Source organism: Protomyctophum parallelum (genome assembly GCF_964188405.1).
Source record: "Protomyctophum parallelum genome assembly, chromosome: 1".
Classification (NCBI taxonomy): Eukaryota; Metazoa; Chordata; class Actinopteri; order Myctophiformes; family Myctophidae; genus Protomyctophum; species Protomyctophum parallelum.
The window spans coordinates 60,154,589-60,172,445 of NC_139697.1; the positions used below are offsets into that span (position 1 = coordinate 60,154,589).

At 41.1% G+C, this 17,857-nt stretch overlaps 1 protein-coding gene across 2 annotated transcripts; it reads right to left on the reverse strand.

The window, feature by feature from the left end:
* Nucleotides 1-912: 912 nt before the first annotated feature.
* stoml3b (stomatin (EPB72)-like 3b) lies at nt 913-12,742 on the reverse strand. Of its 2 annotated transcripts, none has more exons than XM_083762660.1 (7): nt 12,581-12,742; nt 6,355-6,461; nt 4,903-4,975; nt 4,482-4,564; nt 3,595-3,798; nt 1,585-1,719; nt 913-1,244 (listed from the first exon to the last, which is right to left on the reverse strand). In XM_083762660.1, exons 1-7 carry the CDS (start codon nt 12,642-12,644, stop codon nt 1,056-1,058), a joined length of 855 nt encoding a protein of 284 aa, XP_083618786.1. In that variant the 5' UTR covers nt 12,645-12,742; the 3' UTR covers nt 913-1,055. The 2 variants fall into 2 exon arrangements, with proteins under 2 accessions (XP_083618786.1, XP_083618787.1); XM_083762661.1 differs by lacking the exon at nt 12,581-12,742 and adding an exon at nt 9,319-9,410.
* Nucleotides 12,743-17,857: the final 5,115 nt, after the last annotated feature.

Below are 17,857 nucleotides of genomic sequence, written 5' to 3' on the forward strand. Positions count from 1 at the left end.
TTAAACATGCACAATAAGCAAAATTGTAAAGAATTGTAATCATAATTGTAAAAAATTGAATATTCTATGCAAATTGAGCCATGCATTCACATCCAGAGCTTTGACTTAAATATAATTTACTCGTATCACTTTGTGACAAGACTAACCTTACAATTAAATAACTGCCATAATGTAACAATTGGTCAGATGGATAAATGTTTACATTATCAAGCTGTTATTAAACTATAATGCGTTACAAAAGATCCTCAGACGATCCTGGGTTCAATTGTAGCCTTTTAACCACTTAAACCCTCTATTCTTAGTAAATAGAGGGCCAAAAATAGCCGATCTACAAGCTTACAATGAGCTTGTGGATCTGCTATTTTGGGCAAATGTTCTCCGCAGAATAGGTATCCTGGGGTTCAAGTGGTAAGAATTAGCAGTAGGCAATGTAGTACAATAACTCCTGAGCTCCCATATAGTTGCTCACAAAATCAGTTTTCCATTTTTCATACAATGGAAATGTAGACACTATGAAAGGTGCTATATTATAATTCATTTTTATCATTTCCCCCAAGAAGAAGTTGCTGTAGAGCACTGGTGGGGTCTGGGACCCCAGCTAAGTATTGATAATTAGTTACAGACCCTTACTGGTCTGTAACTCAGATTAATACTGAACATTGTACAGTGTAGATTGGAATGCCTGAGATTAAATAAAAATCACACACGTGTGAACTGAGTGGTGCAATTCCCCCGCCCCTCCCTCTCTCTCTCTCTCTCTCTCTCATTAGAGACACAGCACCTACCCTCTCTGTTTCTGGCGCCCCTACTGGTATAAATAAGTCACATACTCGTGCTCATAGTTACAGGTACACAGGTACACGGACATTGCAAGCTGGATGTAGGAGTGGTTGCACCACTCAAAAATAAATAAATGAAAACAATATCCCTACTGCATATCAAAATGGGGGTCGTTGATATATAAACAAAAAGTTAGTCACTGCTGTAGAGAATTAGCAATTCTGAGAGGGTCATCATGGCCAATGAGTCTGCAGGACTGGGCGAGTGGATCATCTTCACTTCTTCATAAAGTGACTTATGACATCCATGGGCAAGGGGAAAATGATGGTGGAGTTCTTCTCGGCCGCGATGGTGGTGAGGGTCTGCAGGTAGCGAAGCTGCAGGCCAGACGGAGACTCTGAGATCACCAGGGAAGCCTCCTTCAGGGCGCGGGACGCGTTCATCTCCCCCTCAGCCGCAATCACCTATACGTGAAGACGGAGAAAGAAACAATTGCGCCAGAGTCATACTTAATTGCACACAACACGACGCTTTGTGAGCTTTGTAGGCCGGGTATTTTCGTCCGTTCTCGGTGCACAACACCGTCGTGCGACAGGGCATAAATTAGGCTTTAGGATGAGAAGGCTGTGTGGGCTTCTTTCATTTCGATGAGAGAAGTCCAATATTAAATGAGATATCCAATTATTTGAAACGGTCGACACCACTCACAAAATATGGATATTATTCCTTGGTGGTTGGTACTTGGTATACATGTGTGTAATTCTTTGCTGTTGGCATATTATGCTGTATATAGTGTGAGTGTACCTTAGCCCTAGCTTCTCTTGTAGCCTCAGCCTCCGCAGCCATTGCTCTCTGAAGCTGATGGGGCAGCTTCACATCTTTAATCTCCACACGCTCCACCTTGATGCCCCAGACATCTGTCGCCTCATCAAGGGTTGTCTGCACAAGAGAGCAAGAATCATGCATTAAAGCAATAATGTTGAGGTCACACTTTTGACTTGTTTAGAAAAAGATACTCTGTTGGGTGCCTTGTATTCCAAAAAGCTGGATCAAAACCTCTTGAACTTTAGGCCCTCATTTATCAATGTGATTTTCACGCAAAAGTGGGTGTACGCCGAAATCACTGCAATTTTCTACATTTATCATACCAATGTGACTTTGGCATAATTTTGGCAATTATTATTATTATAATTATTTGGCAATATTATGATACATGAGATTTTGTGGGGAAAAAAAATATTAAATAATGTGATCACTTTCAGACATTTCTCACAAGAGTATGAATGAGGAGTTGGCATGTGTTGTATGGCCGCAATATAGTAGCTACAGTATACATTGATTATGGGATTGGAAAACTAACTTGCACGCCACAAAAACTTGGATGATCTTTAGACAGAGACTAAGATAATATTGTTTTCCTTTTATTTTATCATGCTCATTAAGTAGGCATACTCAACTACTGTGCTCAAAGTGATAGGTGCAAAAAAGCAGCAAAGGTTTCGGTCGTATGACCTTCGTCAGTGCTACCAGTGGTTTTCTGGTTCCACTGAAAAATCTGCCATTCATGTTTCCCATAGAGATTTACAAAAATATTTATATCAATTATTTTAAGCCTAGAATGAAGCCATCCAGGATCCTGGTGATTCATGACCATAAAACCTTTGATTCTGTGAAAAAATAATATTTAATTATATGATATACTACATTTAAATACACTTTGTTTAGCTGATTTTTATTTCTCACATAAAGGTTTTATGGGCATGATTCACCATGATCCTGGATGGCTTGATGATTCTCTGCTGAAAATACGGTAATTGTAAATCTCTTTGGGAAAACGGAATGGCTGATTTTTCAGTGGAGCCAGAAAACCACACCCACTGCTATGCCCTGTGTAAAATCACAGAGATGCAAATGACCAACAGAGGGCAGTGTTATGATTTTGTGCAGTGCAAGGCCTATGTACTGTAGAAACCAATAGACAGTAAAAAACAAACTTTGGACTTAAAACAGGTGGGTGACAGGTCAAAGCAGATCAACATCAAAAGGTGTTAGTTGTCACATGCTTATACAAGTATGTGAAGTGAAATGTTGGCTAACAATGTCCAACATATAATAAAAACGTATAGTAATTTAGATGTGAACTTTGGATGTTGTGGATACAAATGTAACTGTAGTGAAATGAGTATGTCCACCAATAAAATAAATCCTATAAGATAACTGGTGTCACTGGAGTCAGAAGACTGATTCATAATTTGTGTACGGTTAGGAGAAATACCATTTTAGAAAAATCCTACACTGCTTACAGCAACTACATTTAATTTTGTTGTAATCTGAATGCATTAGACTCATAATTCCTTCCAGGGGGCATCATATAGATGTTTTTAGGGGTTCTAGGTTCCAACGTTTTACACTGGTCAGACACAGAGCTTACTCAGGTTTTGATGTCCGGCTTTAGGTTGGTGGTTTAAGTCCAAGTGGTTAGGTCCGGCCGATCCCAATTTTGGAGACTTGTCCAACCGGAATACAAATGTTTTGACCGATATTTTGCCAAAAAGTGCAACATTTTCTAGTCAATTTGAAAAACATATTTTATTAACAACATTCAACCTGCCATCCCTATTTTGGGTATGTGATCATTATACAAACATTTTCACGAACGTTTCTAAAATGTGAAGAAAAAATAACTTGTTTTTGAATTGCAATTAAGCTTATTTAAAAATCACGACACATTGGCTACGTAAGTGCCAATACAAAGTCATTAAAAAACAAAGTCAAATAATGACCGATGTATCGGTAGGGCTCTGTATATTGTACCTGCATACTGTGAGAGATGCTCTCGCGCTCAGACAGGAGCTCAGCCAAGGTCTTTGTTCCCAGGACGTTTCTGAGGGTGGTCTGAGCCAGCAGACGCGTGGAGTAGTCTGCGTTGGCCACGTTGGCCACAGAGGAGATGGGGTCACTGACCCGGAAGTACACCACTCCATCCACACTTACGGTGACAGAGTCCTTGGTCAGGATCTAGGGTGAGACCACATGAGATGAAGGTGTGACTGTGAGTCTGAGTTGATCAATCTACAGTTGCCAAACTTTTGTAGTGTCTCCCTTGGACCCAAACTTACAAAAACATATTATATTACCCCATTAAGACCCGAGGCCAATTCTACTAATGCCTTCTAAATCAGTAGTTCTCAAAAATATTCAGAAATAGCAGATGTACAACAGTACAAGCTCGCTAGCTTGCATATCTGCTATTTTTTAATAGCCAAGGCTAGAATAAAAAATTACACAGATGCTTTCCTGGTTTTAATGGGTTATACTATGTAGTCAAATAATGTATAATCTTATTAAATACACTATAACAAAGAAAAGCATTCACATTTTAGTGATGTTTTAAATAGCAACTTTTACATGATAAATCACTAAACCAGTGTAACTTTTCAGATCAGATCTGTCAATAGATTATTCTGTTCTTTAGTAGCCAGTAAACATCTATTTAAACACTTTTGAATACAACCATTTTCACCCTGGCATCCCTATTTGGTAATTATATTGTGACCCCCCCCCCCCCCCCCCCCCCCCAAAGTATAGCAGCTTGGCTATTTTCACGATTCATTGTATGATTAACTATATAGGGCTTAAGTGGTCAAAGTAGCATTCCAATTTGCCTGCACAGTGTGTCGTGTGTATTGACCATACTGTACCTCCTGTGGAGGGATGTCGAATGAGACAGTTCTCAGATCCACTTTAACAATGCTATCAGTGCATGGCAGGATGAAGAAAAGACCTGAAAACATCACCGGGAAAAGGTTACAATTATTACAATAATATCCTGTTTATCCCTTATTTAATTCACTAGAATGTATCTGGATAATGTCATAGATAGACCATCTCTGCATATATATCTGTTCAAAAAGTTAAAATTCAAACTGATTTGCTTTGCAGTAATAAGGGAATACAAATATATAAATGATCGCAATAGATTACATTTAAACACTAAAGAGATTATTATATCATAATGATCTCTCTGTCTTCTGATAGACATACAGTGCAGCCTAACATCCTCATGCAGTACAAGGGTAAAAGTTCAAGACTAAAGTTAAAGGGGTTTTTATTTATTATTACCTGGTCCTTTAGCCTTCCTGTCTGTGATGCGTCCCAGTCTGAAAATGACAGCACGCTCATACTCCTGCACAATCTGTAATACAAAGATTCAAGAGATTCACGATTAAACAAGATTTAACCTTTTAGAGACACAAACATCTGCTTTAGTATACAAACAAATGTTCCCTCTAATGTGCACCCGTGTGGTGCGCAGAACAAATCTTTGTATATAATAACGCACTTGACACCGTGTCCACCACCAAGATATTTTTCCCGGAGTGCAGCGCATGTTTTAATTGTTTATAACGAGAGTGCAACGCTTTTGGAAACTCCAGCAGCTTGGCGTTGCGCTGGGCATTTACCTTGCGCGTGGAAGCGAGGCGCTTTCCTCTGCTTGCTGAGAGCTAAAATAATTTCAACTTGGACACTTGGAAGGCTGGAAGCGCTACCAGGCTGGATTTAACTCTGAGTGTACAAATGTCTAAATGCACACATCATATACAATATGTAGACCTACATGCATACATTCTGTACCTTGTTACATACAGTACACACTACACATTATTCTCCTACATTGGACTAGCTGGCCTATCTTGTATTCATCATAATGCCTGTCACTTCTCAGCCAGGGAAAACCAGACATGTTTCAATGTCAACATGTCAGTATACATTGTAATTTTTATTATAGTTATTACTTTTTCTCTTTTTGTAGACATTTTGTCAACATTTATTACTCTAGATGTGTTCACAATAATGTATGTGCAAAAACAACATTTATTCATTATTATCACTGTAACCAAGTAATCTAACTGCAATTACTTACGTGACAGTTATTAGATTAGATTATTTGAATAGGCCATAACTTCTGATATGATCAAAGGGTTGGACTGGCGTGCATGGTCATGGTGACCACAGTTTACCCAGTGTGTAAGTAAGATGTTGCTCTGCAGGTGCTCCAGTTAAGCTCAGAGGGAACAACCTGTACAACCTGGCAATGGTCTCCAACCGTGTGCCCTAGAGCAGGGGTTCTCAACCTGGGGTTCGCGGCCCCTAGGGGTGGGGGGGGGGGGTTGCCAAATTATTTTGGGGGTCCGCAGATTATTTAAAAAAAGAAAAAGGTTGAGAACCCCTCTTACCTTTTGTGCGAAGTGTTCTGTGGAACATTTCAGTAATTAGTTTCACCCTGCCTCTGTGGTTTTGTCGTAGGACCGTGACGCTCTCAGAAAATAGATGATCTACAAAATCACAACGTGTCGAGTTGTGAAGTTGTATAGCCGCTATTTTCAGTGTCGTAAGACAGAGTATAATTGTTTTACTAATGCCCAAATCGTTATGTCATTACCACAGCAACCACTTACAAATAATAGTGTGGACAGTCCGTACTACAGATCAGAAATAAATGGGATTCACCAGCAGTCTGAACAAAGCAGAAAACTGTACAAAACACATTGGTGACACAATGAACTGACTCACCTTGAAACAAAACCAGATGGTGATGGGGAAAAGGCACACAGTAAAGAGGCCAGAGAAGAAGACAATTATCCAGCCACAGCATCCCAGTCCTGATCCTGTCTGGTCAGCTAGATGGAGGAAAAGAGAAAACAAAGTTGTGAGGGAAGACTTCTAAAATATATGAAAAGTTAATAGTGGTACGGAGTGCCAAATCTCAAAGAACCTCACGGTACTCGAGTTGCACTCTTGTCCGATTTATAAGGTATTAATTGCCCTAAACACTTGACTTAGTAACAGAAGTCTGTCCTTTCAGCTCGGCAGAAGAAAAGCGAATGAGCGCGCTGTGACGTAGAGGCAGCCTAGATGCTTCGAGAAGCAGGGCATCTACGTCATCGCTCTTAAACCCACAGGCCATATTTTAGGAGCATATGGCTGTGGGAGTTCATGAATGAAGTTTCTGCCCTTTTGCTCCGCAAAGGGAAACATCCCATAGAGTGAAGTATTTCGTGAACGAATACTTAACAAAACAAAATATACATTTACTTCAGTATTTGTATTTTTGGATACTTATTTTCCACTCCTCGAAATGCTTTCCAAGCTCACTTAATGGTCAGTCCTCAGAGAGGAAATGCTTTCCCAGCTCACTTAACGTCTTGAACCCCAGGGGGGTCCAGGGGGAAAATACGCAACATCGGAGTTGGAGATCGATTGGGTCTCCATAATAATAATCTTTATTGTCCCGAAGGATATTCCATATTCCATATTCCACTCCATTGACCCACTGAGCGCTGTTCAGAGTTGGACTTCAGTCCTCGGAGAGGAAATGCTTTCCCAGCTCACTTAATGGTCAATACAAAATATATTTTGTTGTGGTAACTGTCAGATGGATACATTTCCTGTACATGCTTTTCATAGCTGAAAAAAGGTTAGCTGGTTAAGGTTTACTGTTTAAAGCAGGTTCAGTTGCAGTAGAAGCAACGGTAAAATAAATAAAAACTACTCCTTTTATTGCCCAAACATTTTATAGATAAAAACGACAAGAAAATGTAATAGTATTTTTTTTTAGCTAGTTCACTAGGCAAATATTAATGTAGTTTAACTAAGATACTGCCAAACTGTAGTTAAACGTAATAGTTTAATTGCGTGTAGTTCTATTCCCCAACACTGTCGGAATACTTTTTAAAGTTTTAAACTTACTTTTTAAACTTATTTTTAAAGATTCCACCCTAAAACATGATCATAATTTTTTTCAAAAGTGTACAGTATTTGTTAAAATGTTTTTATGTGGGCATGCCCACCAGTTCATTAAGTATGCCTGGTTTGCCTGGTGGGTGGTGATCCACCTGAACTGAAGCCGCACCCACAGCTGTAGTTGTATGATAAAGGGGGAGGGGTTAGAGGATGGGCTGATAGTGTGATGTCACTATACTGTATTACTGTTTATTTCATTGGCCCGTTTGACTGTCAAGGGTTCAGCCTCCAGGAAGAAACCCTAAATACAAAGTTAATACACCATATCACATAAAAATGACTCCAGGGTGTCTAATGAAGTACTGTCTGTCACCTCATAGACACATGAAAAACTGGAAAAATACAAAAATTGTGGCACTCCATCTTTAACCTGCTCAAGGTGAGCCATTCATAGTACACATGCATCTGTGTTGCAAGTGTAGCAGAGTGGCTCTCAGCCTCTGCCTGATGGCCTCAAAAGTCTAATATCTCCCCCGGCCCGACTTTCATGCGGGAGACCAGAGTTCGAATCCCGGGTGTTACATTGGTGCTGTGACCCGGATCGGGTTTCCCCGTGGGTGGAGGTCAAAAGGGAGCAGTGGCTCTGGATCAGCCTCTGCCTAATGGCCTCAAAAGTCTAATATCTCCCATGGTCCATAGGGATATCTAGTGGTTAAGATATTGGACTTTCACGCGGAAGACCAGAGTTTGAATCCCGGGTGTTACACACGTGCGAAGATGTCCTTAGTGCACACAGATGGTTTTGGTCCCCACTGCCCAGTTGGTTTCGGTGCCCACTTGACCTCTTACCGTCCACTTCTAGGCCTACTAAGCAAACCACAGACGTCACACACTTATGCTTATGGTCACACTCACTAAAGTTCAAAACATTAAATTTGTTCTTTTCATAATTGTATTTTGGTTACAAGAAAATCCCACATTTCAAATAATTAGTGATTTTGGTGGGAAGTGCTGTTATTAAAATGCTTACTATAAAATACTAAAATTCATTGAATAATTATAGTATTTTCATAGCCTATAAATAAATAATTGAGTTTATAATTTAATTGTAGCTGCCAGCACTACATACCGGACCATTATTGATTGATGCATGATTGATTGCACATCATTGCAGTGCACACAGGACAGGTGGTGAAAAGTAAACAAACCTGTCTAACTAGTGACTATAGGCTACTAAAGCTGACTTTAGTTTAGTGTGATATCGCGCTGCTAAGTTACTAAAGACGTCTAAAGCCATTAAGGAGAGACGGTCTAAGAGACGTCACAAGTCACAACATTATAAAGAAACGAAGAACCTCTTTTTCACAACCAACGGCCAGCGAGGTATTCTATTTTTAGATAGGATGTTTACTGTTCCTGCCGCTGTGTTTACTGATATGCTTGCGCATTTGATTTCCACACGTTATGATGTTTGTATTTCATTTGTTTGGTCAATGTTGCAATTTGTTGATAGCCTACGTCCTGTTATTGTTTTCTCAAGGCATGATGACTGAGCGGGATGAGAATAATGCCGGAAGAAATAAATGCCCCGCCCCGTTTATAAAGAACCTAACATGTGTCGTCATTCGTCAATGTTGTGAGGGGAGCAGTAGATAGGTAGTAACTATAATAACCCATTGACAATTTCAAGAAGTACTTTTGTGTAACTAACTTTCCATTCCAAACCATACCAATAAATAAATATAGGTTAATAAAACGTAACATAGGGGTTAGATAGGTGATCGAAATGCTTACATATTATTTCGTAAGTGCTCCCGAGTCTTCTCTTTTGACTTTCCATTTGCTCTGCCATCATCTGCTACACGAAAATGACAGGGAAAGTGGGCGTGTATAATCACGTGCGTGCGTGCGCGCGCGTGCAGTGAGTCAGTCGTGATCACCTGCTAGCTTTTAAGCGTCGTTAATCGTTATGCGCCGATAATGGCTCTATCTGGAACGGGTGTGGCTTTGATTGTTTGAGGCCGAGTTGATTATTAACTAGCCTAGAAGTGGAACTCACCTATGCTTTCTATGGCATAGGCAGCTCCCGGCAGGATCCGCTGGGAGAAACTGCATTAGAGCGACAGAGAGAGAGAGGACTGGTGTGTGTGTGTGTGTGTGTGTGTGTGTGTGTGTGTGTGTGTGTGTGTGTGTGTGTGTGTGTGTGTGTGCGTGTGTGCGTCAATTTAACAAAGGTGCAGACGATCAGAAATCAGCAAAGAGTGATCGACGTTTGCGCTACTCTATGCCAATTTGAAGTGGACTTGGACCCAGACTTTCCCTGGAAATAAAAACGTCTGGGTTTCCGAGGCTAATTATCAACAAACTTCAATGGAGTTCAATCTGACGAATTACTCCATGTCATCATGACATGGAGTAATGGGTTTTTATTATTGTGCAATTTCAAAGAACAAAATAGAATAATTTAGGTCTAATAGTATAAGTAAGTAAGGTCAGATTCTCACCTAATACTTCGGTAGACTCAGATCCGTATGGGCGGGGTAATTGGGATTCTTGCATATTTAATTGGCTGCGGTTTGCCTTCACACTGTCATTCGCAGCAATTGGAAACGCAGCAGGGGGGACCTTTATCAATGTGTTCCATTCATAAACTATAGCCTACACAGTGAAATCTATGGTGATAAAATTACACTCATAACGTGCATGTGTCGTGCCGTCTGGGACCCCCCCCTCTCTCTCTCTCTACGCATGCAGCCGCCACACACTGTTCTTTTGGGCATGCAGCACAGCGCTGCATGAGCGCACTGATATAACTCCCCAGTCCCACACAGTGACAGCACTCCATGTTTACGGCATGCACAGACAGACAGACAGAATATTATGTAGGCTATAATACACTGCAGTGTTTTTATGTGTTTTCTTAAGCAATTGATTAATGTACACGTCCTCATTTCGATCAGGGCTTCAGTCTCCTTATTCGACCACGTCTATCCAGTCAAGTGCGATTCGAAGCGAAGCGAAACCCACGTTTTTGGGCGGAGTAAAATGCGGTTATTTGCTGCGCATTAGGATTCGAATGAGCCTTCACACCTGCCAAACGAAGCGCACTTTCTGACAATGCGCAGCAGGATTCGTTTTAATCGCAGCAAAGCTCTCTGGTATGAATGTGACCTAAGTATAGCCTTGCCGAGCCATGAGGCCCATATAGGGGCAGGAGCCTCTTCTCTTGCTACGATGCTATGAGAAGTATATAGCAGCGCCGAAATATGGCTGCAGCTGGTGTAACTCTGATTGTTGTCTCTATCCCCGTAATTGCAATGAGTGTCTGCACAACCAAATTTCACCCATGTTACTTGTAATGTGTTGTGACAATAAAGTCTGAACTGAACTGAACTGAACTGAACTGAACTATCTCCTGTTTCTGTAGCGTGAGGCAGCTTGATGTGATCTACTGTATACATTGACAATACATTGGATGAAAAAAAATTGAATGTGATAATCTATAGCTGTGTCCTATCGCATGATACTTACTGTATGTCAGCCAATTGACACTGTATTATGCTTTACTTCTTCGCTATTGTGTTTTTACTGCTGTTTTTTGCTGTGTTATTGTTGTGAAGTGCACAGAGACCCCTTAGATGATGTTGAACTATAAACAAAAATAAACAGAACTGAACTGAAACTGAATCTCATCAGATCAGATTAGACTGTATTTTCCTTAGATGACACTACCAGGGCAGGCAGCTGGAAAACGTCTAATATTGAGGTGTAGGCCCTATATAGGAGAGTAAATGTGGATTAAAATATTTTAATTTGAGGGGTAAAATCTAATTATGGCTCTCATAATTTCTACTAATTCCAGACATATTTAAATAAATGAGGGCCTAGAAATGATTTGGTGTGTGATAAACAATGTTTATACATGTTTTAATTCCATGAAGACAAAAAACTGACTAGTTATCTTAGGTCACCAGATCGTTTAGTTAGTGCACTGTTTCTCAACTAACAGTCCATGAACCACTATAGTGTTCTATGGCTATGGCATGATTACAGGTGGTCCATGTCTGTCTCTAATTATATATTGGTAGACAGGGACAGAGTATGATGTAATTTTCTGTCTCCAACCTAAGCTAGCCCAATACATATTCTTCAGGTATATATGCCAGTGTGGAAATATCACTCTCACAGAGATACGTGATCACAAAAGACAATACTTTATCACAAAAGATAATAATTTGGCTTTTACAGTAAGCTCTGGGAATTCTGCCTGACAATTCTCCCCAGAACTTCACAAATCACAAGGGATTCATACTGTGACTCTTGAAAAAATGTGTGGACATGTCAGTGTCCTTGTAGTAGGCTACCTTTGGAATTTAAGCATAAGCCTCCAAAAATGACCACTGTTAATGATAAACAAAGCAAAATAAAATAATGTAGTCAAGATAGTAGTAATTCTACAGTATAGCCTATAGTAGCATATAGGCTCAGGCTGTTTACTATAGGTTATGAGGCTCTTCTTCCACATGACCCTGTCCAACCGGTTCGCTATGTTAAATAAGAAAAATAAATACATATCTGTAGGAAAGTGGCTACTGTTACCCAGCAGCAAATGAAAACAGGCAACATCATGTAATTACGCCGTAATCAGCACCACCGCGAGGCGCGCGCGCGCGCACACACACACAGATGTGTCATGTGATGTGATATGATTATTCTGTATCTGGCACCGCTATAGCCTGCTGCCTAGCTCTATGAATATAGAATGGAGTAGCAGAGTAGGCTAGGCTATACGGCTTCGGCATAATCGTCCGGTCCACACATGCACACTGTAACTGTGTGGCTATGATAGAGTTGGTAGAGTTCTGTCCAGAAAAGTAATCAACGCTATAAAACACGATTACTCCTCAACCAACAAGTTGTTGTTGCCTATAGCCCTGTTGACTTAAATTATAAATATTTTGCTGTAACTTTCCGTTCCAAACAATACAAATGTAATAGGCTAGGTCAATACAACGTTATAGACAGGCCAGTGTTAATAGGTGATCGTAACACTTACATATTAATTCCTCAGTGCTCCTGACTCTTCTCTTTTGGCTTTCCATTTGGTCTGCCATCTCCATATGCTGCTACACTGAAACCGCTTCTCGAAAATGACCGGAAAGGTGGGCGTGTAATCACTTAAAACGCATGTGCGTGTGTGTAGCGGTGTGTAGTGATCGAGTCAGTCATGGTCATCTGGCTTTTAAAGCGTCGTTGTTGTGCGATAATGGCTTGAATGGGCGTGGCTTTGATCTTTGAGCCCGAGTTGATTATCAACAAACTGCGAATTCTATAGGAAGACAAACTGATCTGACTTAATTTCTCCATGACGACATGGATCTTGTGCAAGAATAGAAAAACAGTAGTAAACACTGTACTATACAATTTGTATAGGAACAATTTAAAAATAAAAGTAATATTTGTTTATAGGTTTACAGACTGAATTTTCCATTGACAATTGTAGGCCTACCAGCTGGAAAAAATATTGAGGCATAGGCCTAGTAGGCCTACTATAGAGAGCAAATATGGATACAAATATAAGCCTATATTTTAAGGGTAGATTTAGCCTATGCCTATCATAATTTCTACTAAATTCCAAACATATTGAAATAGATGAGGGCCTATATAGAAATTATTTCGTATTGTGTCAGTGTGGACTATAAAAACAGGACTTTAGTCATAAGAGTGGAAAACATTGATTGATTGATTGAAATCTTTATTAACAGTTTGTAGAATTTACAGTACATTTTAAGCACAAACTCAATACAAAGACTGTCAACTGTGAGTGGACGACCCAATTAAGCATTACACTTGTTTACAACAGGGTCCACATTGTTCAATTCATCAAAACATATAAAGACATACAAACATTTAGAGACATACAAATAGACATTTCTCTGTAGGTAAAGAACAGAACAGGAATTCATCATATGGGAAGCAAAAAAGGGAAAAGATACAATATACAGTGAGGGAAAATCAAGGGATTTCAAGGAGTCAAGGGATTCACATGTCTTAATGACTGTTGGTAGGGCGTTCCACATTTTGGTGGCATAGGAGCGAAAAGAATTTAGTCCCTTGTTTGTGCCGAATCTGGGTTGTACATGGTTTGTTGCACTCCCTCTGGTGTTGTGGGTGTGGACTTCGTTTACATTAAGGAAGTATTTAGACAGGTACATGGGTATCTTGGTGGTGTATCGAATCTTGTGGACCAGACCCATTGCAAGATGCTGTACTCTAAGCCATCCCAGCCTGTCAAAGTGGGCAGGGGTGAGGTGGGTTCAGGGGGTGAGGCCAAGTAGGAGCCTGACATGATTTCAGATGGCCCTGTAGGCTTTTTCTGATAGAATACCACCATGTATGAAGCCTGCACACCAGTCCATACAGGTACAAAATACTTTCTTCATTGAAATTTCGGATGTTTTTTTATCTATTTTTGATCTTCATCTGGCCATGTCCCATACTTGATGTATAGCATATAGCCTGTAAAAAAGTGTGTAGATGTTAGCTGTGGAAATCAGTATTATTTTTTTGTAATAATCATTCTCATTTTGTTTGTTATAGTGCAAAATCATATTTTATTTTAATGTTTACTCTTGGTATTTTACTTTAAAACAATTCTGGGGTCATCTTAATATCTAGCCTAATCTGACTTTTGTGTGCACCCCAGAACATGTTTTAAGTTTCTAGATTCTATGTTTAGATATTTGATTTGGGGGGGATGGGGGATAATATCTTTTTCATTAAAAACAGAAAGAAAAAAGAAAAGAAAAATAACAAGTGACCAGAACCAGGGATTCAGGGACTTTCTTTATATATATATATTTTATCCCACGATTTTGTAACCCATTTTTCACCCCTGTGTCAATCATCTAATGTGATCCTGGGCTCTACACACCCTCCGCCAACCTGGGGAGAGCAACGGACTTAACTCATGCTTCCTTCATGCTTGAGTGTCCAAGTTGCTCCTTTACACGTGACAGGGGGGAGTTTCCCTGGTTGGACGTAGCGCGTGGAAGGAACACGTTATTCCAACCAGTTCCTTTCCCCTCCATCAGGCTCCTCGGCTGGCCAGGGGGAGGCAGTTTAGAGACCAGGATTACTGCATGTTTTTGTGAGGGTACCTACCCTAGGGGACACGGGGAGAACATGCAAACTCCACACAGAAAGGCCCTTTCGCCAACCCCGCCTTCGGGTATGGGCACTGATGACGCGGAGGAGGAAACACGCCGCCAGCACCCACAGCGCCCCGAGCGGGTATCGAACCCATGCAGGACCTTCTAGCTGTGAGGCGACAGCACTACCAACTGTGCCACCGTGCCCCGTAGGGACTTTTAAAGAAATAAAAATACAGGACATCTTTGGTAGACTTTTGGGATGTGTAGTTACATTGTCCACATTACATCCCAGATTGACTACTGCAACAGTATCCTCAATGGCACCACCTCCAAAGTCCTCAACAAACTACAACACGTACAAAACTCAGCTGCCCGTCTGCTCACCAGTACACACAGGGCCGGTTCTAGGCATAAGCAATATAAGCGGTCGCTTGGGGCCACAACCACAAAGGTGGCCTCATCACAGGGAGAGTTTTTATTTTTGAGTGGTGCAACCACTCCCTTACGGAGCTAGGGTGCGTCTGCGACTGCATTGTATGTAGTCATAGCACGTCATAGTACATATGTATAGCATAGTAGTATATATACATAGTTTCATTATATAGATATTCCTCTGTTACTTTCTTAGCTTACGCATGTTTCATGATAAATGCTTTTTATGTGATGTATTCCCATGCTTTTTTTGTTCTTGCTTAATGTAAATCGCTCTGGATTAAGAGCGTCTGCTAAATGCCTAAATTGTAAATTGTAAATTGCGTCTGAGCATGAAAACAGAATGGTTGTTTTTCACAGTGCACCTGTGAGCAACCTAACACACACAAACACACATGCACATATTAACTTTATATATGATGATTTTGGGTGTCCCAGTACAGTACAGTGACAGTACAGTACAGTAGAGGGACCACCACACGGTAACTGTCATTTCTCAACCGTTTCGGACACGGGAACCGGGCTGGCACCCTGGTAAAGTGCCCATCGGCACAGGTCTCCACCAGGGCAGGTCATGTTGTGGCCTCCTGGTGGCGCTATAATAGGCCAATGTGAAAAGGGTGCCATTTCTTCTTGCCTTGGATGGTTTGAGGCTTTTTGTTCAAAACGGGCCAATCCTGCAAACGTTGAAAGCCAATGTTAGCCAATTAGGATGGAAAATTATATAACGGACAGATCCGTCTTGTACACATGACTATAGAGATAGTGTAAGAGCCATGAATTGGAAATGTTTGGTCTATGACAGGGTTCCCCAATAGGCGGCCCGCGGGCCATTTGCGGCCCACAGAGCGCCCCCTTGTGGCCCATGAAAGAATTTCCAAAAAAAAAAAAGTTTTTTTTTAAAGTGTCCCAGATATAAATGGCATTAAATGGGGGTCAGTAGCCTATGCATGTCAAACTGGGCATCCTTTTCTTGCCCTGAAAAGGGTCTTGCCCTGAAAATGAATTTTCAGGGCAAGACCTCGACCTCGCGCGTGCAGACTCGGCCCCCAGCCTGGTACGCTAGTCAAAATATGGCCCTTGAGGAAAATTAATTGGGGAACCCTGGTCTATGAAATGAGTGGGCTGTCACTGGTGATTAAGGTGGATGATTGACAGGCAGAGGGGCGGACCGGTTTCATTGAATACTTCACCTATAGTTCACCTGCTTCACACACAGTGAGAGAGAGGGGCCCGGGGTGTGTGGGGAGCCGCACTTTTGTTGACCGCTTTGCTTTATTTACGTCGGATCGCTGTGACTACTTTACTTTATGTTTGAGCACCGTTTGAGTTATGCACCTGCCTTTAATAAAACACCTTTAACGCATTGTTTTGGACCCAGCGAAATCCTTTTGTTTGCGGAGCGCGTCTTGACAACCTGGCCCATCCCATCGCCTCTCAGCGACTTATTTATCCATCAATCTCCCGTAGTCACTCAACAGATGTGTAAGCCAATCAGTGTAGAATCACTCGTCTTGATCACAAGAGATCATGTGGACCGATTTGCGTGAGATTTGGTGAAAAAGTTATAGTAGATAGTTCTGCAGAAGCCACCCACATTGGAAAGTAATCAATCAATCTTACACTTTTAGGTCATCGTTCTGAGGTTGTGAGCCACTCAACCCCCTTTTAGAACCCCCTTTTAGACCCGGACCGGGTTTGTCACGGCACCAATGTACCGGCACCCGGCATTCGAACCTGGCTCTCCCACATATTAAGGCAAAGGGAATTCCCCATGGCTCGGGGGAGATATATCAGGCTGAGGATGATTAGATGAGATATACTTTATTAATCCCTAAAGTGAAATTGAGGAGTTATAGCAGCATAATGTGACAAGATAAATAAATAAACTATAATAGAAAGCAGAAACACAACAGAGTCAGACACAGGTGGACATTAACACACAAGACCAGGGCCAACATAGGAACATATATGCATTGAGGGAGAGAGTTCTTATACATTTGCATTATACAGCCTGATGGCAGTTGGTCAAGCCAAGAGAGTCTGTACCACTCTGTATACATGTTGGGGGGAATAGTGAGCCTTAGGCTGAAGGTGCTCACCCACCATGGCATTAAGTTTGTCCCTAAATCCTCCTATCTGCGACTACTACTGACTGACTGCAGACCTTCCATTCCGAGGCCAGCAACAGAGCTGGACTTCTTTATGGTTTTATTGAGCTTGTTCAGCTCCCAGGCCTTGATGCCACCTCCCCAGCACAGCACACCACTGGGATAAAACAGAATGCAGAAGACATACGAGGTTGTTGTTGTGAGCTACTCTGCTACATAAGCAAGCATACGACCTCCCGTAGTACCGTTAGTCCGACCGATTATACGAACACTATCCCGACCCAAACCCTAACCCTAACCTCAGTCTTAACCTCTTGGGTTGGACTAGCGGGATGTCGTACTTATGGGAAGTCTCGAGCTGCTTATAGGAATGCATTCATCCAGTAAGACATAGTTCCTCAAGGTCGGGTTATTTTCCCAGCAAAGGAGAGAACTCAATCTTGAATTACTTGTTCTAATAGGACATGCCTGTAACGAGCGGAAAGTTACAGCAAAATATTTTTAATATTGGCAAATGTCAAGTCAACAGGGCTATAGGCAACAACAACTTAATTGTTGAGTAAATAATATTATTCCTTACACCACATTCGACATTGCAGAATGCTGTGACCACTTGGTCATGTTAAATAGTCTCTT

Coding starts and splice junctions, on each gene's coding strand:
- stoml3b (XM_083762660.1), bottom strand. CDS start 12,644: ATGGAGATGGCAGACCAAATGGAAAGCCAAAAGAGAAGAGTCAGGAGC. Junction 3,799..4,481: donor TCGACATCCCTCCACAGGAG/GTACAGTATGGT, acceptor GTCTCACCCTAG/ATCCTGACCAAGGACTCTGT. Junction 1,720..3,594: donor GCATCTCTCACAGTATGCAG/GTACAATATACA, acceptor TCTCTTGTGCAG/ACAACCCTTGATGAGGCGAC.